The sequence below is a fragment of the Ursus arctos genome, chromosome X (assembly GCF_023065955.2).
Source record: "Ursus arctos isolate Adak ecotype North America chromosome X, UrsArc2.0, whole genome shotgun sequence".
NCBI classification, from domain to species: domain Eukaryota; kingdom Metazoa; phylum Chordata; class Mammalia; order Carnivora; family Ursidae; genus Ursus; species Ursus arctos.
The window spans coordinates 73,504,639-73,529,150 of record NC_079873.1 but is presented as its reverse complement, the minus strand read 5'-3'; the positions used below and the strand labels follow the sequence as shown (position 1 = coordinate 73,529,150).

The window sequence follows — 24,512 nt, the reverse complement described above, 5'->3', positions numbered from 1 at the left end:
ACAAAACAAAACAAAAATACCAGGAAAGGTAGAAAACAGTTCCTAGAATGTGTTACATTCCACTTCATGAACAATGAAGTATAGGCAGCATCCCATCATCCACAATAATGGTCCCTCACTCTCCTTTACTTCCTGCCACCCCACTCCCTATTCAGCATACATTTGCATTCAAATACAGACACACACACACACACACACACACACACACACACACACAGGAGCTATGCCATTCAATACAGAGACACTAGTCACAATGTAAATTTAGCTTAATTATAATTACTAACATGAAAACGTCAGTTGCTCAGTCTAGCAACAGTTCAAGTGTTCAACAGCCAAATGTGTCTACTGGCTACCATACTGGACAGCACGAATATAGGGTACTGCAGAAAGTTTGATTGGATAGTACTGCACTGGAGACTTTAATGAAAAAGCCTTCTGGCCTAATATCTAAAACCTAAGCTCCAAAGAAGTACAAAGCTCATTCCCAAATAATGAAAGTTTGAAAATTGGTATGTTCAATGTCCAAGTATATAAATCTTTAAGATCATGATCGTCTGCTTACAATGCAAAATCAATCTGTTAAAAAAAAAAAATTACAACCCCAGAGATGGAAAACAAAGAATCATGTGATTTTAAAACAGAGTACTGCTTAAAAATACCAAATACTCTGGTTCAATGTGCTCCTTTTAAGGTAAAGAAACTGAAAACCTAGAAAGATTAGTTGATTTGCCCAAGATCATATAGCTAATAATAAGCCATAAAGATAAGACTAGAACTTATATCTCATGACTTTTAGTTTTGGATTCTTTCTACAACAGTACAATGTACAAATCTGGCATTGCTGAATAACATTTTTCCTTGTACTGGAAAGAAAACAAGTGCCTTTGAATTGAATATCATCATTATCCAGATTCCTTCTGTTCCTTAGTTTCTTTGTAATAGCTTTAAGTTTCAAACCAGTCTCCAGTATCTGTTTTAAATATAGCTTCCATGAGAATTAAAATTTAAAATTCACAATAAGTCGGTGAATTTTCTCCAATATTAATAAATATGGTAGGCTAGGAGCAAAATTTTGGTTTCTAATTAATAAAAACAAAAAGTTTCTTTATTTGCATTTCAATGATCTCTGATTCTATATGATAAATGTATATGCTGCCAAATAAATGCATAAATATATATAAATAAAAAACACCAACACTGTGCATGTGATAAAGCATCCAATAATTTGTACCATGTATAAATATATACTAAACTAAATTACTATTAGTTTTTTCATCATCACATTATGATCATTCCTTTTCTACAATAGTATATTATCTTTCTACAATAATCATCTACATTCTTTAGTCACAGGATGCTATTGTCCTCATCCTGGGATATGGGACTTGATGCAGAGTGTGAAATATCACAAAAGAGACTATAAACTTTCTAAAGGCAACACTCTCTATTTGTTTAGGATTTTCTGTATAACCTCAAATTGTCCTCAATAAAATGATTAAAATATAATGGGTAAATGGTAATCAAATATCTCAAATTTTATTGGCATGAGACATATCATTAGCAAAAAAATTGTATTCAGTTTCCTACCTCAGTGGTAGAGAGGGCAACTATTTTAACATGAAATATCTTCATAAAATTATTGGGAAAATCTAAAACCTTTTTTTTTTTTATTTTAACTTACCAGCTGTAAAAACTATATAAGCATCTATCTATCTGTTTGATCACAATTCAAAGAGCTACAGAGTACAATAATTGCCAACTCCAGGACATCCTCAGACAGATTACCCATACTGTAACAAAGTGTGCTTTTAAAATTTTATTGACACTGTCACACACTTGACCTTATTAAGTACTTTGTTGACATTAACAAAGTCCTTCTTTATCTTAGCCCAGCAGGAGTTAGGAAAAAAGATGGTTTAAGTCAAATAAGTACCAACCAAGAAACATACAAACATACCGAGTAAGTTTATTAAGTCAAGAAATAGAGAAGGATTCCGGGCAGGATGAAGCCATGTACAAAGGTATGGAGGCAGAAGAATAAAATAGGATAAAATGTTCAGGAAACTGAACCAAAAAGTATAAGTAGAAGAGTGGTGAAATATGAGGCTACAGAGAAAACAAAAATCAGACGATGAAGTATTTTGTGCAGACTAAGTCTATGCTTTAATCCTAGAGTTTATGGGATGACTTTCTTGGATTTGAAGCAGTGATCTGACAAGAACTGCATTTCAGAAGTATAAGTCTGTGGAAGATTATTTAAATGGGGCTAGAATAAAGGGGAGACGTTATTTAAGAGAAGGAAGGGGAGAAGTTAAAATGGTAAAATAATGAGACATGACAATTCACTGAAACAAAGAACTGGCAGCAGGGGTGGAAGAAAAGGGATACCATACTAATGAACAAAAGAACAACATTACAGAAGTAGAATTGGTAGGATGTGGTAATTGAAGGAATGGCAAAAAGAGGAAGAGTAGATTCAAAGATTACTATTTCACTTCCGGTTTATGCAACTTGGTAGATAATCCCAAAGTTAATCAGGATTGGGAATACAAAAGAAACGCAGGTTAAGACTGGAGAGAGGATTGGAGTAGGATGAAGGATGAAGAAAAGGAAGATAAGTAGCATTAAGGACAATACTGAATTTGAAATTCAGTCAGGAGACAGCCGAACATATGGGGTCTGAGTTACAAGGATTTGAAAAAGAGTACACAGAAATTCATCACACAGAAGTGCTAGATGGAAGTCATAAGGATGGATGTGGCTAAGGACACCATACAGAATGAGTAAAGCAAAGAACCACAGAACTAAGGATCAGGCTCTTAGAAAGCAGTATATTTAAGGGCCAAGCATAGAGACAGAAGATTTAAAATGTAAAATATGGGTAAAAGAAAAACAAGGAGAGTTTAGTATCATGGAAGTTAAGGGAGGAGAGAGTTTTGATAGGAATGAACAATACTGTCACATGTGCTGGAGAAGCCAATATGACAACTTAAAAATGGTCTTGCTTTTTATATTACAGAGGTCACTAGCGAACGTCCATTACAAAAAAAAAAAATGATAGATTTGACAATTACTCAACTTTGAAACAGATATAAAATGAAAGGCATCCTTTCCTACATCAATGATAGAAGGAAATATCCTAACTATTAAAAATGTAATAAAATGGACATAAAAGACACCATAAAAGTGTATTCAAAATGATCATCATATTTGGAGAAGTAACAATTAACAAAGATCCTTAAATATTTAAAAGAGATTATAGTTTTGTAAAACTACAGCATTCTCTGTGGACAAGCCAATTCATCTACCTCCTGTAGTTTCAAACTTTTGCAAAAAAAAAAAAAAAAAAAGTACTAATACTTTATAATACAATAAAAAGGAGAAAATACATTGTTTTACATCAGATAAGAAATTTTAACAAACACTCACTACTAACTAATTTGATAAAATTAAGTGTGGAACCATCTTCTCTTGGATGAGAGAGCTGAGGCAAGCTAAGGACAAAGCACTAGCTGACACCCCATAAATCCCCCTCCCCCACTCCCAGGTGGGATTTGTGTGACATTCCTCAGGTACTCCTGGCTGCCCAAAAGCTAAGGGAAGGACAAACAAATGGTTAATTTATACAGATTACAGTCCTGCAAGACAAGAGTCTCCCTCAGTTTACAAATATCTTACTGATTTACAAAAAAAATAAAAATAAAAAAGCATTCTTATCAATAAACTAACTTCCAGAAGGAAATGTAGATAAAATTAAATGTCCTTATAACCTGCGGCCCATTGACAAATACTTGAGGCAGGCAGAGTAAAATGTTCCTCCAGGAAGTTCCCAAGTGTCCTGATGCTCATGCCTTTCTAGAGGGAAAAACAACTTTAACTTGACAATGGCAAGGCCTCCATTATCTTGTAGATTCTCCTTAGCATATGAAATTTCTTTCGAAAACCTCCCTTTTCCTTACCTATCCACTCCCAAGTATATAATCAGTCACCCCACACCATTTTGCACCAAAGACATCTCAAGAATTCTTTCTTGGCCATTGGTTCCAGACCTCACCAAACCTCACCTGTATTCCAAAACTACATTATCTTTGTTTTTTGTGATTTTTTTAAAAGATTTTATTTATTTATTTGAAAGAGAGAGAGACAGCCAGCAAGAGAGAGAACACAAGCAGCCGGAGTGGAAGAGGAAGAAGCAGGCTCCCAGCGGAGGAGCCCAATGCAGGGTTCGATCCCAGGATTCCGGGACCATGCCCTGAGCCAAAGGCAGATGTTTAACGACTGAGCCACCCAGGTGCCCCTACATCATCTTTGTTGAATGATATTACAGGAGTTTAAACACTAATTCAGAAAGAGTTCCTTATGGTGCATCAAATGGTAAACACAGTCTTAAAGAAAGAGATGAGCATTGAAGACCAAAATACCCGGTGTCAAATTCTGACTCTACCACTTACAAGCTGTGTCAGCTTAAACAAGTTATCTAGTCTCAATAAGCCTATTCATCTTATAAACAAAATGGAGACGATAATAGTGCCTGCACACCTGGGTTGTTGTGAGAACTTAATCAGATAATATATGTAAATTAAAATGCTTAGTCCATGATCTCATACCATAAATATGGCCAATAAATATGACTTCTCATCACCCAAGAACAAAGTTATCTTTCATAAAATGGGTCATTTCATGAAACCATCTAAGAAAAGATAGTGAGTTTTGTCATTTTCTAAATAAGACATTTAGGCTGGGTATACACAGAGCTATCAGATAGACTCTGACCAAAGAATTGCAATTCAGTTCCCACCCTATTCTGGTGAGTCAGAGTTCTGAATGTTGTGTGAATGGCATAAAGATATGCTTAGATTTTCTAAATTTCTACAATAAGCCCAAAGACTTCCTCAACATTTGTTAGGATAATACTATTGGCTAAACTGCTTATCCTGTTGCTCTAATGATTATTGGTAAAGCTTTAATTTCGATGGCTTATTATTTACTAAATTTCTTCCAAATATTAATGCTAATTGATGTGGAAACAAAGGCAGAAGAAAAATTATTAAATTTCCTTACTGCCTACAGCCCACTGATAAGTCCTTGAAACAGGCAGAGTGACATTCCTCTAGGAACTCAACTGCCTTGATGTTAATACTTTGCTAAGGGCAAAAGGCAATCCTAGCCTGACCCAGACCCCACCCCCTAGGATCCTGTGAGTCTACTTTAAGGTATAAAAATTCCTTTGGAAACTTCCTTTATCTCTAAACCCCCCAAGACAGGTGTTGGCAATCATCCCCAAACATATAGCCCACTGATATACATCTGAAGGGTCTCATGACTAAGGTTTTATTAGATGCTAATAAATGACCTTTCCCAACAATAGCTAGCCCCCTCAAGGTCCAGGAAACCTTCCTTCCAAAATTCCTTAGATACTTATGCTATCCCTAACCCCCTCCCAAAGTGAAAGCATATAATGGGCCACTCCTCATGACACTCTGACCCCCCCTCCCCGCCCAGCTCTTTCTGCCCAGGGGTCCTGTCCCCTTGCTTTAATAAAATTACCTTTTTATACCAAAGACATCTCAAGAGTTCTTTCTTGGCCATCAGCTTCGAACCCCAATGTCTTTCCTACATCAATAATCATACATATTTATAGTAACCAGGAGTACTTTTCCTAATTTTAAATAAATTGTTATTCTAACAGATAAAACCTCTAGCTTTTATAAATGACCAATAGGAAGAATTTCATTTTTATGTTCCATTCCATTTAAATGATAGCTAAGAAGGAGTTGGTGTTATACAAAATTAGTACTTTAAATATAACTCCAGAAGCAACTTAAGACAAAACCAACTCACCTGTAATTGCAAAGCTTCATGATTTTCTAATCCTTCCACAATTGGTGAAAATCGTTCCCTGTTATTTCTTTCTGCTGCTGTAGTTATGGCCCCTAGAAGTTTATCTAGACTATAGAGAGGGGGGAAAAGTAGAAATGAGAAATTCATCTTACACACACATGAATATGGGTTACCTCTTTCTTTCAGTCTTATTTCCTTTCCGGCATTTGATGTTTTTAGAGACCACTAAAAATTTAAAAGTTGTGTTCCTTTCCACATATTTCTACAAGTCAAATATTGATAGCTTTAAATAATTGTAGGACATCAAAATGAATATTCAATTATTTAAAAAAACGAAACTTCAATAAAAAATCTTGAGCAAAATAAATTTCCTGGGCAACATTTTTAAAAAGATATTTAGTTGATAAACATTGAAATTAAAAATTCCAAGTTTGGTATTTCATGTGTTAACATAAATATTAATAACCATTTAAGCATAAAATGACATCTACAATTAGTAAAATATTATTCACATGAAAATACTGATTCTATAATAAAGTACTAGAAGGAGCAAGTACATTTGAAAGAACTTAAAAAAAATCAACATTCTTTGAAAATGGAGCAAGAAAGAAAAACTGAAAGAGAAAGTCTAGGTAATTAGAGAAGCATCTATAATTATTTAGCACAAGAAAACTATTTACATGAACAAAAATATTGGAAACTATTGCTATACAGTGTCTGAATCAAATTAAGCTGTATGTAGTATACTGTGCTTATCAAACTATAGCTACAACTATACCAGAATAGGTTGTATTATATGAATTAAGTATTGAAAAACCAATTCACAAGAAAAATATTTTTTACTCATGTATAAACTCATGTTTCTATAAAACCTAAGGAAATCTTACTTTTGCATATGTTATTTCATCCTTAGTTTGTTCTCACTAAGATAAGACTTAATGCTCTCTGATAATATTTTTCTTTAGTGTTTGGCTTTTGGTCTCTAAGGACACTAAGCAGCATTAAGCAAGATCTCATGTTATTCTAATAGGTATGAAAAAGTCAATGTATTAGAGTATTCTAAAATCTTTGCATAGCCCTGTTCTGATTCAAATTGAAATTATTACTGTCACACAAAATTTCAAAGAAATATTTTAGTTTGTGTCCTTAGCAGATATTTCACTCTTTATCACAATGGTTCCATACTAACTAGGCTTATTAATGACAGCAAATCTGAAACTTTGCTTCTTAGTCAATATTATTTCCATAAGAAGGCATGAACTACTGTACATTCAGCAACAATCTGTTAATATTAACACATATATGCACTCTGAATAAATGCAAAGTCTTTTTGTTCTTTCTTTTTAAAAGGTTAGTTTACTTCACTTTATACATAATTTCTTCATTTTATCAATTACAGGCAGATAAAGTAAAATACTACTTTAAATAAAATAACATAACAAAACGAAAGCATCTAGTCAATTCAGTGAGTTAAAGAAGTCAAATTTTGTGATGTGCATATGGGGAGGGTGTGTGTGTGTGTGTGTGTGTGTGTGTGTGTGTGTGTGTATTAATCCCATTTTTCTAATGATTACTTTACCTTCAGCTAGATAAAATTTTATTCATTCACTTTGAATCCAACTTTGAAGAATTTCCCATTAGGATTCTGTTTAAATCTACTTGTTTCAAAAAATTTAAAAAATGCTGAAATGTAAATAGATAAGATAAAATGCCAATAAATTATTTTCTAAAACGTAATACTATTTTCATGCAAGTTATCTACTGAAAAGCACAAGATACGGAATTTTAATTTCTCAAGTGTCATTTTCCATACAGTTAACATAATAATATAGCAATACTTACATGTTTTCTTCTCCAACAATGCAAATAGCAGACAGTATCTTTACTATTTCAGTCATCATGTTGGGCTGTTTGGGATCAATTGCTCTTGCCAATAGCAAAAGACTCCTTTCATCTCCTAGAATGCTTTGCAATCCAAACTAAAGAAAGAAAAAAAAAAAACTTCATTCAAAATGTATTTGTAACACATCTTTAATTTAAAAAGCAACTTACATTGATCTAAAAACCTACACTTCCACAATGAGCTTCTACCTAGTTATATGAATGTTTTTTAAATGCAGTTACCTATCTTTTTTTTTTTTTTATTTTAAATGATTGTATCTTGGAGTTTCTTCCCCTTGATCAGATATGATCTACATTAGCCTGCCTATAAACTCCATAAAGCTTTGGGAGAAATATGTGAACACGCAGTATTTCTTTAACAAAGAAAAACATGTAAAGTATATACTGATACGATTTTCTTTTAAAAAAAAATTATTTATTTGACAGACAGAGACAGCATGCACAATCAGGGGGAGCTGCAGAGGGAGAGGGAGAAGCAGGCTCCCCACTAAGCAGGGAGCCCATCTTGGGGTTCCATCCCAGGATCCTGGGATCATGACCTGAGCCAAAGGCGGACCTTAACAGACTGAGCCACCCAGGAGCCGCCTGATATGATTTTCTTAAGTAATTCTACTTATGTTATTAGGTCTTCCTGGAGATGTCTGGAATTCACGGTTAAATTCTCCAATATGTTTGTGTGGAAAATAAAACTGAACAAAAAAGGTAAAATGTTATAAAGCTCTTTTGTACACTATATGCCAGTTAAAGAAGCAATAAACCTCTGCATAGGTCTTCCCATACCATCTATTATCCTCCCCCTTTGAGAAGATGCATTACAAAAGCTATGAACCCAAGTTCATGGTGGCTGGGTTTTGGTTAAGTGTCACAGTGAACTAGGCAGAGGAGACACCATTTGCTTTCTAGCCTTGAATACAAGCACGCGAATGTGCATTATAAGAATGAATAGGTAAACAAATGTTTAAAAAGGCTAAAACTTGGATTTTCACTAAATTTAAAAGGTATTTTCTTTGACCTTTGTCTCACAAAGTATTTCTCAGATTTCTCATGAAATGCTTGCTTCTTTTTACAATTTAACAGTAAAGATCTGACAACATTTCATCAGATCAAAACTGTCATTTCAAGCATAACTTTTAGTTAAGTACCAAATACATGAATATTTTCATGGTGCCTAATTTAACTTCCAAAACATTTTGGGGGGAGAAGGGGAACATAGCTAAAGTTCTTAAATGTAACTTTACCAGAGCTCATAATAAATAATAAATACAAAGACAAGGCAAATAAAAAAAATGGAAGAGACAAGATTAAAAAGAAGCAAAGAGAACGGAACGGGCAAGCGTGTATGAAGGTGGCCAGTAGATACTAAATAATAAGGAAAATAAGTGAAAAATGTATGTGTAAACTAATAAACAGAGGATTGCCATGCAATTACCAAACTTAAAATAACAGCTTTAAAAATCAAATAGACTGAGAGTAAAATTATTTAAATTTTCAAATTTTCATTTATAAGTTAAAGTAGTTTCTAATACATAGTGATGAGGGAACAGAAGGCAACCTGAGAACAAAGCAGAAACTGACACCCTGCAACCCTCTCCCCCCCATCATGGGATGTATGAGACATTCCTCAGGCACTCCTGGCTGCCCTAAAGGACAAAGAAATAGTTAACCTATAGATACCACAATCCTGCAAGACTTGAGTCTCCCTCAGTTTGCAAATGTCTTAGCAGTTTACAGGAACCAAGCATCTCTATCAATAACCTAGCTTCCTGAAGGGAATGTAGATATGATTAAATGCCCTTATAATCTGCAGCCTCCAGGACGTTCCCAACTATCTTCATGTTAATGCCTTACTAGAGGGGTAAACAACCTTAACTTGATGATGGCAAAGCCTCCGGTATCTTGTGAATCTTCTTTAACATATGAAAGTATTTCCTCAACCTCCCTTTTTCCTTACCTCCCCCAACCTCATGGTATATAATCAGCCACCCCTCACAACCCGGGGGCAGCAGCTCTTTCTGACCAGGGGTCCTGTCCCCATGCTTTAATAAACCACCAACTTTGCACCAAAGATGCCTCAAGAATTCTTTCTTGGTCTTTGGCTCCAGACTCCACCCCACTGAACCTCACTGATACTCCCCAACCTCATCACATAGGGACATACTGACAATAAAAATAAAACAAATAATGAAAAACCATCAATCTAAACATAATAGCAATATTACAGCAATGGAAGAGGCAATGCTTTGCTTTTGATCCTATTATGATCCTATTATTACATGTTTTGTATAAAGGAAAAGAGTTTTTGAAGAAGGTAATCTAAACTCCTTGGGGCCAACAAAGTGAAGTTTAAGTCATTTCAGATGAAAGTTTCATGCTTTATGACAATTTATTCCAACATGAAGTGGATATATCTCTATACTTTTTTAAAAATTTTTAATGTATACTTCATGCCTATGGTTTCACATGCCTATCATTTAAAAGATTCACCATTTATTCATGTTCTGAACACTTACATCAAGAAATTAACATGTCGTAACCCCAGGTTAACCTCAGTTTAGAATAATCTAATTTGAACCATCAAGTTCTTCAAAACTGCCAAACTCTAAAGTGATAATTATGTATTCACATATCAATGTATGTCCTAGGGGAAAAAGCTGTACAGAAAATCTCACTACTATGACTTTCTCTAGTGACTATCTTGATTACAGATATTTAGTATCCTGGTAAGCTATGAGAATTGACAATGTAAGTCAATAAGAATTTAAAACAAAGGGTCCTACAGCTAATTTTACAGATGAGGGGACTGACAGCCAGAAACTTTAAGTGATTTTCCAAAGGCCACTCAACTTAGTGGTAAAGCATGCACTACAGCTCCTGATTTCTAGTACTGTACTGCTTTATTTCTTTGTTTCCCTCAATCGAAGAAAGAAATTTATCTTGAATTGTGGAGATGCAATGTTCATTAAGTGCTTTCTTGTTAAGAGATCAAATTCTACATAATTCTGTTGCAAAAGACTAAGGGCACAAAAGTTGAGAAATTCTGTATTAATGGTGATAGAAATCTTTCCAGAAGAGACTTCCAGGAACAGCACAATTAGTACAGTTTATACAAAAGTCTTATGTCAACTAGCAAGCAGCCAACTCCACATGCTAAAAATCCTTTGCTGATACTTGTGTGCATAATATATAAATATATACAATCATATATAATCCCATATGTTTAAGAAAGACTGTTTACAGATTAGACAACCTTATCACATTATTAATAGCTATATATTTATATTATACTAACAACTATATGTTTGTCCAGTTTCTGGTTATTGTTATAATTATTTCTATTAAATACTTACAGATTATTAAAACACCATCTAAAGAGAATTATACAACTAGTGAATGAGTCAGTGGTATTTTACCTTACAGGAATATAGAGGAAATATTGTCTAATACAGTAACAAAATTGTTTATAGAAAAAATAACTATAGGGTGCTGGGTGGCTCAGTCGGTTAAGTGTCTGCCATTGTCTCAGGTCATGATCCCAGGGTCCTGGGATCGAGTAAGGCACTGGGCTCCTTGCTCTGCAGGGGTCTGCTTCTCCTCTGCTCTTCCTCTCACTCATTCTCTCAATTTCTCTCTTTCTCAAATAAATAAATAAAATCATTTTTAAAAAAGAAAAGAAATAATAACTATAACTTCATAACCTGAGCACAGATTATTTTTATTTTTTTAAGATTTTATTTATTCATTTAAGAGAGAGAGCGACAGTGTGTGTGCACATGTGTGGAGGGAGGGGCAGTGGGGAGGGAGAGGGACAAACAGACTCTGTGCTGAACAGGAAGTACAATGCAGGGCTCAATCTCAGGACCCTGAGGTCATGACCTAAGCCTAAATCAAGAGTCAGACACCTAACCAACTGAGCCACCCAGGCACCCTGAGCAAAGATTATTTTTAGAAAAAAAAAAAAAAACCCTTGCTTAGAATTCATGAAGTCCCTAATACTGCAACTGGTACACATATACAAAAAACCCTGCAATCTTCCAAAAATGTCTTCTATGTATATTAACTCACTGATATTAATTGAACATAAAATAGAAATCTTAACCTTATAACGTTGTTAGCAAACAAGTTAAACCATAGCTTTGAATTTTCCTTTTCAATGGAATAAAAACACTGTAAAAAATGGTATTCAACGTGTAACATTTAAGCATGAAAGAAAAAAAAAAGGATTATCTAATTTGGGAACAGACTTTTCTGTTTCCATAATTATAAAAACATACCAATAAACATATTGTGAAGCAAAGTATATTTTAAATAATATTTCAATGAAGCCTATGATGATCTTCACCATAAAGACCCTCTGAAAACCGAATAAGCACCTACTATACTGTCTGTTTCATACTTCCATCTACTGTTGAACAAACTCTCACCTTTTGTGACAGGCAGAAATAAATACTACTTACCTTATTATTCATAAATGCTTTGAGGCACTGAATAAGTTTATACTGATTCTTTTTGTCTATATTTTCTTGCCTGAATAGAGGGGAAATAAACATGTTATGTTGTGCTTAAAATTTTTTAAATTTCCCCTTTAGTGATTTTTTTCATGTTTATTCTTACTGTTTCTTGTCCAGAAGCTTTTCCAGAACATCCAATAAGAGTCCAAGACCTTCATGGCCAAAGTTGTTAACCCAGCTATGAAACAAACAAAAAATATGTATAAATAGGTTTGTATATTTAAAACATTAAACATCCAAAATGAAATGGTAATTTTCAAATCTGATAACCCTGACTTTATATCACTTACCATTTTTTCCTTCTTCCATTACTTTAATTATTGACTCTATGAAGATGACTTAGAGATCTTTACCTCAATGCCAGACTTCTCTTCACATTTTAGATTGCCCATTCCATAGTACTGCTTTGGTTGTTCCACCAGCATCAAATACTGAAGCTGATATATTTAAGCCAAATATATCTTCCCCTCTGTCTCTGTTAGCCTCAATCAACTCCTCTTCCACTCTTCCATACTCTGTCATTAACACCACTATTCTTTGAATCCTTCAGACTTCAAATACCAACAGAATTTTTTGATTTCCATCTCTCTCACCTTTATATTTATTCTGTTCATTGATTCAACAAATATTTATTGAGTACCTACTAAGTACCAGCCATGTTTTAGGTGTCAAAGATAGAACAGGCAACAAAAATAAGCCTTTACCCTCATGTAGCTTACTATCTAAAGGGAGGGAGACATATGATAAACAGATAAGCAGGTTATATATACATAAATGTCAGTGCTTTGGTGCTATAAAAAATTAAAACTTTGGTAAATCAAATAATGAATGCCAGGATGTGGTTTTTTAATGTGTAGTCAGGGAAGTTGTTTGATAAGGTGGCATTTGAGCAGAGCCTTCAAGGAAGTGAAGAGGTTCATAGCAGAAGGATTAAGGACAAATCGAGTACTGAAGTGGTAGCTAGCATGCTTGAAAGATTCCAGGAACTGTAAGGAGACCTGTGTGGCTGCAGCAGAATAAGCAGGCTTGGAAGAATGGCAGGAAATGAAGTCCCATGTGTGGTCAAAGGCTGGAAGACTGATCATGTAGAGCTGGGTTTGACTTTGTCATCCAGTCACAAATATTCTACTTCTAGAAAGACTCCCACACATTTCCCCTCCCCTCCTTTTCATTGATTCTGCTAACATTCTAGTTTAGCCCTAGTTACCTTTTCTTTAATGTGACAGGAGTCTTCCAACTAGGGTCTCTACAGCTTCATTCTTTCCTTTTATTCATTTTACAAAAGGCTGGATTAGATTGCACTTAATCAGTCATACATCCAAAAATTTCCTCTGGTCAACCTAACACATTTCAAGTCCTGCAACCAAGCATTTTCATATAGCCTCAACCTACCTTTCCAGATATTTAAAAAATGGCTCAAATATTCAGAACCAATTGCATCCACAATATATATGGAACCTCATTTTAAACAAATTCTGCTTTAATTTCCATAGTGGAAATGAGAAAAAAACAATAAGGCATTGTAATGATAATTGGCAGGGAGCTACTGTTCAATTGAGGCATGTAATCAACAAATACAATGAGCTATTTTCTCTAAAGATTCTCCATATCAGTGGGGTGGTGGTGGAAGAAAAGAAGGACATCATCTTTAAGCATAATATGTCAGCAGATACCAGCAAAGCACAATATACCCTAGCAGCAACCTTAAAATAATAAGAATTCTGAACAAATTTGTATAAACAGTTCTTGGTATCTACTTTGGCATTTAGCAAGATAAAATAATTCATGATTTCCTTAAATTCAACACTTATAAATTGTTTTTTTAAGATTGTAAATTTTACTCATCTTTTTATACCCAGTGGTATTAAAATTATTAGAGTTATTTCTTTCTTAGTCTAGGAAAGTGGTACAAGAACATGACTTCTATTTGTTCACTTAAAATTAGTCACCCACACATCCCAGACTTCTTCAAATTGTTTATGATACTTTGGTTTCACTCAGTGAAAATTACAATTGGTCTGAAAAAAAAAAATAGGATACATCATGAAACCTAAGTGTGAGAAGTCAGGGCTTATTTATTAAAAAACTAGGCTGTGAAAAGTCTTAACAGAATATTTTAGGCCAATGGGCAAAGGAGGCCTAATTAGAGTCTTCAGGACTTTTAAAGTAGAGAGAATGGGAGTCCCAAAGGAGCCCACTACTATAAGGATACAATAATTATTAGCACAATGACACTAGATAGGTTAAAAGGAAGGGATGTAGCTAACCGTATCTTTTGTCTTTTTCTCTTGCTAGCAACATTTTTCTTTAAGGCACTAAATACTTTGTGGCCTCTAGCCAAATGCTATTTTCTCTTTCTCTCAGTCTCTCTCTCTCTCCATATATATATATAGTAGAGAGAATGGGAGTCCCAAAGGAGCCCATATATATATATATATATATATATATATATATATGTGTGTGTGTGTGTGTGTGTGTGTGTGTGTGTGTGTATACATATATATATATATATATATACACATATTTTTTACCCAATACAAAAGTGGTCATGAAGTGATGAAGCAGTTTAAAAACAAAATGTTGGCTGCTCTACACAGGTAAGAATTCTGATACTGCAACACCTGAAGTAAGCATAAATCAGTAGTTCTCAAGGTAACTGCCCTAAACCAGCAGCATCAGCAACATCAACATCAGCTGGGAACTAGTCAGCAGTACAAATCCTTCCCCACCCCCACCAGACCCACTGAATCAGTTAACTCTGGAGATATGGCATAGCAATTTGCGTTTTAACGAGACCTCTAGGTGATTCTAATGCTCAATCATGTTTAAGAGCCACTGACATAGAACACTGCCTTTCTCAGGCAGGACTCAGGCTAAAAATTCAAGATCCCTTTATACACCCTCTCGACCATACTGTGAACTCCCTCTGTCACAGGACAGAGATCAGGAATTCAGTCCAAGCAAGTATATTTGGTATATTTTACGGAGCATGCAAATGCCAGCCCTGACTTATTCTATACTAATTAGAATATCTAGAGGTATATATATACAGTTGACGAGTCGATTTAAAATCTGCCTCAGAGATTGCAAATAAAGACAGATAAAGACATAAATTTTCTGTAGTATCTCAGCCCTGAAATAAGAAATTGCAATTTATCATGGGCCCTAAATTTATAAAAGACATAGAAGCAGCAGAGGATAATAAAGAACCAAACATAATAAAACATGGGGAAGGAGAATGATCTCTTATAATTCCCATAACCACTCTGAAACGTAAGGTTTTTTCCTTTCTTTTTACAGAAATAAGATTTACATACAGTAAAATCCATCATTTTGACAAATATATAGTTATGGAACCTCCAATAAAAAAAGATATACAACATTTCCATCACTCCAAAATATTCCCTCATTCCTGTTTACAGTCAATACCTTTTCCATACTCCCAGCCTCCTGGCAACATTTATCTGATGCGTGACCCTAGTTTTGCTTCTAGAACATTGTCAGAAATGGAATCATACAGTATGCAGGTTTTGTGTCTGGTTTCTTTCACTTAGCATAACTATTATGATATTTAACCATTTTGTTGCATGTATCAGTAGTCCATTCCTTCTAATTGTTTGGATATACCACAGTTGGTTTTTTATCCATTCATCAGTTAATGAACATCTTGGTTGTTTCCAGGTTTTGATAATTATGAAATAAAACTTCTATAAACATTCACATATATTTGTGTAAGTACATATTTTCATTTTACTGGGAAAATAACTAAGGGTGGAATTCCCAGGTCTCATGGTAAGTATATGGTTCACTTTTTAAGAAACTGCTTTCCAAAGTGGTTATCCCATTTGGCATTCCTTCAGCAAACTGTAACAGCTCCATTTGATCCAAAGCCTTCCCAACATTTCACACTGTCAAATTTTTTTAAGAGAGAGAAAGAGACAGGGGGCAGGGGGTACAGGGGGGAAGGGAGAGGGAGAGAGAGAATCCTAAGCAGACCTCACACCCAGTACAGAGTCCAATGTGGGGCTCAATGTCATGACCCTGATATCATGACCTGAGCCAAAATCAAGAGTCAGACACTTAACCAACTGAGACACCCAGGCACCCTTCACATTGTCAATTTTTTTTTTTTTTTAACTTTAGCCATTCTGGAAATTGTTTTCAGATAAACTGAGAAGTAAAGTAGTAAAGTAACTTGCCAAACATCACTCAACAAGTAAGTATCAGTCCTAGGGCTCACACCCATGTCTAACTCCAAAACCCATATTTATTTCAACCATGCCACTAGAAATTACTAATAGGACCAGAAAATGATTTTCTATAAAAACATCTCCTTATGGCTCCACCATTATTTCACTAAAGAAGAATTAGTGGTTAGTTATAGAACTGCTTTGAGATTATATCTATATCTATATCTTATCTCTCTATATATCTTATATCTATATCTATGTCTAGACACATAAACATATGCTCTGCCTTATTTAACAGCTTACTTCATTCATTTAGGCGTGATAAGTATTTTCAGCCCATGCTTTTATTGAATTTTAAAGTCCTAAGCATTATAAGAAATCTACTAAATACTGTTAAGGAAAGGTATCTGGAGACTCCAACTAAAACTTCCAATTGAGATTTAGACAAGGTAGCTTACTGAAAAGAATAAGGTCAGAATGTACCTTATACTGTTTTATTTTTTTGCATGAGCTATATAGTTTACAGTCTTACATTTTAGGTATTAACATATTGGTGATTTTATGTTATTAAGTTACCTAAGAGTTGTCTTGACATACATCTAAGATGATGTTTGTGGCCATTACTTGTGAGGGTGCCAGGTGTAACAAATAAACCACCAAACAAAAAGAGTAGAAATATCAGTCAGGCCAATTCATTTATAAGTGAGCAAGAGACCAGGATTAGATCTGAAGAATGAAACAGAAACCAGAAAGATTATCTAGGGAACAAGAGAACAAACCCACAATAGAGCAGTACCTTCTGAACTTAAGTATAAAAGGCCTGGCTATATCCATCAGGAGTCCAACATCTGGTCCACTGCTCATGAAGTTAAAAATTAAAGACCTTTCCCCAAGTTCACTCAAACATCAGGAAAACATCCCACCATTCATCGACGGAACATGCTGTAAGACCACAAAGTGACATGTTCGAATGTGTAAGTTTTAGAAAAAGACAGATCTAGGATTCAATCCCATCTCTACCATATTTCTAGTTGTATTATTTTTGATCAATTACTTAAACGCTCTGAGCCTGTTTTTGCCATCCCCAAAACAGGGATGAAAACAGTACCTATACCCAATACAGTCTTTATGACTATTAAATTAAGTAATGTACAGGAAAACATAGTGAAGCCTGTATTAAACTTTTGAATGTGTTAAAAACCAAAAACTTCATTGCTCTTTGAATGTCCTAGTCCCAGTTACAGTATGAATTTTAGGCACAAATTAAAGACTCCTTTTCAATAATATAAAAACTTAATAACATTTCATTATTCATTTATTGAAAAGCAGTTTAACTGCTATGAAATATGTAGAGGAATCTAAACAGACACTAGATATTTTTCACTGATGGATTAAAAAAAAAGACTTCATAATTTAAGTATTTGATGGGGTGCCTGACTAGCTCAGTTGGAAGAGCATGCAACTCTTGATCTCAGGGTCATGAGTCTGAGCCCCACGTTTGGTGTAGAGGTTACCTAAATAATTATTGAAATGTTTAAAATAACATAAATATTTGATACTCATATTGCCTCCCGTGTTTAAGTTGTTACTATTCAACTTTGCATATATTTATTTTTCATTATATTTAGTGCTGGCTAATTCACATTGGAATAGACATAGAAATTACAATGGTAAGAGGAAGGGAGTGTGGAGAAAGTGAGTCTATTTATAGTTCATGCATAATCCTGACGAGGAAGTATATCAAAAAATATTAAGGTTTTAAAACAAAAGTCTATCCCAAGCCTTCATGACTTCTGAGGTCCTTGTTTTTAAACGTCCTGCTTACACTAATCAGCATGATCAAAGGGGGGAAAACATATTTAATAAATATACCAGAGGATTCCAAGAGAAAGCAAGATTCTCCCCACTTCCAGCTTTCCAGGCCAAAAAAAGTAAGGAAAACGCTATAAATGTACCTATTGTATGAGAAAATGAGATTCTGCTCTCTCACACATACATGTAAAGGAAAACCCTTCACAGTTTACCAAAACTTCAACCTTTGACATATAAGTTGGAGATTCAGACTTGGAATTATTTAGTTACAGTTCATATAAATATAACTTGAAAACAAAGGTTTAGTGGATGGATGAGTTCAGTACACTCTACACGTTACAGACATAATAAGAAATAGTGACTGCACTTACATTGATGAGTAGATTGTCCAGATTCATGTCTGTCTTTCAAAAGGGTTAAAGCTAAAATTAGAAAGTTCTATCCTGAGTCCCAAAAGCTGTAAAGGCACTTGGTCTCATGTGCAGGAGTCCAATATTAGTCATGTCATCCCTTTATCAGTTTGTGCAGTGTTAAAGGCTAATATAAAGAGTTATGTGCTCTGTACAAAGGATTTGATTTCTCTCTAATGATGTCCCATTCCCATGTGTAATCTCATACTACAACCCAAATCACTGGAACATCAATAAAATGAATGATAAGTTAAGAGTTTTGTGGGGGAATTCAGAATGTTGGTAAAATTACAAAACATGAACAACTAATTCCAAGGCTTGTGGAGACATTACAGATGACTGTAAATGGTGTTTACACATTTTAATAGCATGAAACATCTAATTTTATTTTTTAACTTAAAATCGATTTAATTAACACATACTGTATTATTAGTTTCAGAGGTACAATTTAGTGATTCATCAGTTGCATACAATACCCAGTGCTCATTACTTGAAGTGCCCTCCTTAATGCCCATCACCCAGTTACCCCATCCCCCCACCCACCTCCCCTCCAGCAACCCTCAGTTTGGGAAACATCTCATTTTAATACCAATGTTTCCAATGTAATGTTGTTGAATGCAATTAAAACCAAACTTTAGTTATATGCACTTAGAGAAAGGGAAGAGCTCCAAGGTGATTAAGACCAATTTACTACCCACAGCAAACAGTACCATACATTCAGCCCATGAATCAATAATCTCCAAACAATAGCCAAGAAAAAGTATTTTCAGCATTTTTAAAGGATATTTGTTCAACTAAATCAACTTCATAAATAATTCCACTATCAATATATACATCTATTAAAAAATAAAATGTTAAAAACAAAAACAACATGGACTTGTATATGCTATGACTGTCTTGGTTTTAATTCAATAAAAACATACATATCCACTCAGGGTTGTCTACATAAAAATAAATATGATAGACTTGAGCACTTGAATGCCCTTGGAAAGAGTCATCATGGTAGATTAGTACATAAACTATCTCTGCCCAAATTTAATTATCTGTTAGATGCAGTACTGCCATTTCCAGACATCTATGCATATGACATTCACTGACCACTTATTTCACCTGATTCATAGAAAGGTTGACTATGTTAATTTTCCAGCTCTGTCTCTCCGTGGTTTTGACTTCAATGTTGAGCTAGATTATAACTTCCTTAGAAAACACCAAAAAAGACATCCTATCCTTCCCTCTATACTCTGTTATTCACTTCAAAAGGGTTTTATCTGGCCGTATTTATTCTCCATATCGGGTCTCACTAGAAAGGTTCTGATATTTCATGGTACTCACACAGAAAATTTCCTAAGAGTTCCTCACAAAAGAGGAAATGTGTGCTCTTTCTAGTTGCTTATATTACATAAAAACAAACTTCTTACATGTTTAGAACAAACTGTAAATGTCTGAGCTACATATGAAAATCTCCTGAGGGAAAATAAAAATTCTCCCTCAAAAGATAATTCCTTTTCATTAAAATCAATTTCTTAAGATCTCAAAATTACTTTGAAGATAGTCAAAATGGCTTAAATCCAAATCCATTAAATTGACCAATAGGTTATAGAACAAAGAATATTTTCTTCCCCATCCCCCTTTAAAACTCATTGTTAGAAACACATTTAAGAGATCATCTTATCTGACAGTAATGATGAAAACAAAATTTGCAAAAAATGTGAATGAAAATGAAAACTGAGTCTTCAATCAAAGAGAAGCAAGGGGAAAGAAGATTGCAAATATTCAAGCAAAAGCTAGTCATATTTCAAATTCTCTTCATATGTTTGAAATTATAAATATAATTATGTTAGGACACTTACTAAAGTCACCTTCTTAGTAATATCTACCAGTCAAACTTACAATAAAATATTAACTTCCACAAAAAAAAGTATTGGTTTATTTTCCTAAGCTAAGTAATATAGTTAAAATTCTATCATGCACTCCATAGGATATCCAGTTAATTTCAGTTTAGTGGAATTTTGTTAAAATGAATTTACTCCAAAAAATCACATTCCTAATCCATAAATCCTGAAAATTAGAGTTGACATCAAGTTTAACTGTTGTGAGAAAGTAAGAAGTTCTTTGAATGCAAGAAAGAAAACAGAGAGACATTAGCACATACCACCCATATATTTCCTTTTTTCCCAAGCCAATATGCATGTTATACTTTCTATGGTGAGCTGCAGAGAGGTTAAATGAATTTTCCTTCATGTAACAGGGATAAGGAGAGTTGAAGGGTAATTGTTATTTGATGACTGAACAACAGAAATTTAACAGTCGTTCTCACCTATTAGCAGCAGTCCCCAAAACATTGAATTAAAGACTCATTATAGAGTGTGATTGCTGCATAAAAAAAAAATTAAAGAAATTTAATGCTCACAAACATTTTTTTTTTTTTTTTTGCACAGGATTAACTGCAACTAAACTAAAAAGAACCATTGCTTTGGATCCTCATTGGGGATGTCAAAAAAATCTTAGCAAGTTCAAATGTTTTGTCGTCTCAGAATGTAATCTGTGATGGTAACCACCCTGGTCTTTTCTTATTTTTATATAATTTAAAATCCCTTTCCCATAAAATTGATAAAGACACAATGGAAATTATGTGTGTATCTATGTGCACACATGCACTTGTGAGCCATGGTTAAATATCTTAATATATCCAAACTTCTACAATTTTTTTTCAAAACATAATCATTGACCAATGAATAGTCAATCTTGTTTTTTTAATTTTGAAGATTTCATTTATTTATTTCAGAGAGAGAAAGAAAGCGAGAAAGCACAAGTGGGGGAGAGGGAGAAGCAGCCTACCTGCCAAGGGAGCCTGACACTGGTCTCTATTCCAGGACCCTGGGATCATGACCCGAGCCAAAAGCAGCTGCTTAACTAACTGAGCAACGCAGGCACCCTGAACAGTCAAAATCTTAAATAACATCATATTAAACAACCTGGGAATTGTTAAGGTTTATCTAAGAAATATTAAGCCAAACATACTCATTATTTGTTCTCATCTACAGTGATATAAATCATCTAAATAGAGCTACCTTATGACCCAGCAATTGCACTACTGGGTATCTACCCCAGAGATACAAACGTAGTGAAAAGAAGGGGCACATGCACCCCAATGTTCATAGCAGCAATGTTCACAGTAGCCAAACTGTGGAAGGAGCCAAGATGCCCTTCAACAGATGAATGGATAAAGAAGATATAGTACATATATACAATGGAATATTACTCAGCCATCAGAAAGGATGAATACTCACCATTCACATTGACATGGATGGCATGGAGGGGATTATGCTAAGTCAAATAAGTCAAGCTGAGAAAGACAATTATCACATGATTTCACTCATATGTGGAACATAAGGAATAGCATGGAAGACTCTTGGGGAAGGGAGGGAAAACTGAAGGGGGGTGGAAATCAGAGAGGGAGACAAACCATGAGAGACTATGGACTCTGGGAAACAAACTGAGGGTTTCAAAGGGGAGGAGGGTGGGGGGATGAATTAGCCCGGTGATGGGTATTAAGGAGGGCACATGTTCAGATGAGCACTGCGTGTTACACGCAATTAATGAATCACTGAACACTACATCAAAAACTAATGATATACTATATGATGGCTAAATGAACATATAAAAAAAAATCTAAATCAACTAACAACAAAATAAAAGTAATAAACATGTACATGGCACACAGACAAACCTATTTTATAGGACTATAATAAAGTTCCCAAGAAAGAGATATTAGCCTTCTGCCATATTTGACCTCGCCTGCATTCATTTGCAGACAAATCTAGAAATACCGCTACTCCTAAAATATACACATTTATACTTGAAAGTCTTTCAGAACATATAAATTCTTTTTAAAGAAAACGTAATGTTTTAATTGCCGAAGTAACTCTGGCCTTCTTCAAGATTTCCCAGATTTCCTTTTCATAATTGGAAAAGTTAAAAACCATAACAAACATTAACAACTTAAATTAACAACACTGTTCTGTCTTCATTTTACAAACAAACCTCCATGAAAGAACAGGCAATAATAAGAGTAGCTTTACTGGTCGTGAAATCAAAGTAACTTACCTCATGTCCACTCCTTTATTTTATAAATGAATAAACTAAAGAATCTAGTTACACATTTTGTGTCATACCTTGTTAATGGCAAAACCATAACTGGAATCCAGCATTTCTCTCTCTCTCTCTTTTTTTTTAAGATTTTGTTTATTTGAGAGAGAGAGCACAAGTAGGGGGAGGAGGTAAGGGGTAAAGGGAAAGCGAAAAGCAGACTCCCAGACTCCCCACTGAGCAGCAAGCCTGATGTGGGGCTCAATCCCAGGACCTGGAGATCAAAACCTGAGCTGAAGGCAGATGCTTAACTGATTGAGCCACCCAGGCGCCCCTGGAATCCAGCATTTCTTCTTACACACCTCCCATTCACCTATATTATCAACAATATATAAAATGCAATATATAAAAAAATCACCTAGCATTATGAGTATTCTTTTGATTATTTTGCTTCATGAAGGAATGTTGAATAAAAGCTCAAATTTATAAAAATGTCATCAATGTGTATATTCAGAAGTGAAATCAATACCAGTAAGGTTTATAAAAAAATATTTGTTATGAATTCTACCATCCATGCAAGGGAAACATTAGATAAAACATTAGATATATCTAATAAAATACTTTCTGCTTCCCATATACCAATAAATAAAACAGTTACTTGTTTAGCATTGATATAGAGTAATATCATACTATAATTCACTACTGTGTATTGTAGACATATAGGACTGTAAAGACCCACTTCAAAAAATAAAGCAATTGTTAATCGACATTTGGCATGATACAAAATACAAATATTAGAAAGCACCTGGCAAAAAATGGAGCCATTCAACTTTAATTTGTGAATAATATTCCTTAGTTACCCTCATGTACTTCCTTATCCAGCATGAATGAATTGGCCAGCCATTTTAAGATTGCTTCTGATGGAGTTCAGGACACACTACCCAAAAATATGACACCCTTGGGAGTGAGTCTTTAAGATATTAATTATCTTTAATTGAGTCTTTAAAATATTAAAAAGCTGAAACTGAAGGAATCAGAAAAACCTCATTCTCTCACCTACCCTTCTTCCCTGAAAGCAGGATATAGATCTCCTATGTGAAAGGTACCCTTCCTGTACCAAGAGGAGGGAAAACATTCTTATCACCAGAGACAGGGAATTTAGGGCCTAGAAGGCTGTATGAAAAACTTTGTTCAATTACCCTTATCCTCCTAGTTAATTCTTCATCGCATACTACACTTACACCAAAACCCTTTGTCTTGTCAATTCCTTACAAATTTGCTCTTTCTTTGTATAGAAGATACAAAAACTTTCTGCTCTGGTCGCTCATTTGCATCTTCATTCTCTTGTAAAGGTACCCACGTATATGAAAAAATTTAATAAAATTTTTATGTTTTTCTCAAGTTAATGATTGTCAGTTTTTCAGAGCCAGTCAGGGAACCTGAGAGGCCCAGGAAAACTTTTCCCTCCTCTATACTTCCCACTAACTTCCTTAACTCTTCTATCCTTTTCTGCTTTGCATTCCTCACTTCGGCTTCCTGAATTTTAAATAAACCCAGTGAACTCTATTTGCTGGATGAATCAGTCCCTCTATCAACTCACATCTCCAAATGGAGTGAGGTCTATACCTAGAGTACTGACAATGGAAATGTAAAAACTACACAACAAAAAGAACACTCATGCATGTTTGGTGAAAATTCAAACTGGTACAGCCACTGTGGAAAAAAGTAGGGAGGTTGGTCAAAAAATTTAAAATACCACT

The 24,512-nt window shown here is 34.5% G+C and overlaps 1 protein-coding gene across 7 annotated transcripts in view; it reads right to left on the bottom strand.

Moving 5' to 3' along the window:
* The window catches only part of DIAPH2 (diaphanous related formin 2), a 992,113-nt gene that overhangs the window by 705,817 nt on the left and 261,784 nt on the right, over positions 1–24,512 (bottom strand). For all 7 annotated transcript variants that reach the window (XM_026483534.4, XM_057313012.1, XM_026483533.4 and 4 more), the window contains 4 exons: positions 12,355–12,429; positions 12,198–12,267; positions 7,684–7,820; positions 5,842–5,950 (listed from right to left, as the gene is read on the bottom strand). In XM_026483534.4, coding sequence (XP_026339319.2) covers positions 5,842–5,950; positions 7,684–7,820; positions 12,198–12,267; positions 12,355–12,429 — 391 coding nt within the window. The remainder of the gene's footprint in view (positions 1–5,841; positions 5,951–7,683; positions 7,821–12,197; positions 12,268–12,354; positions 12,430–24,512) is intronic.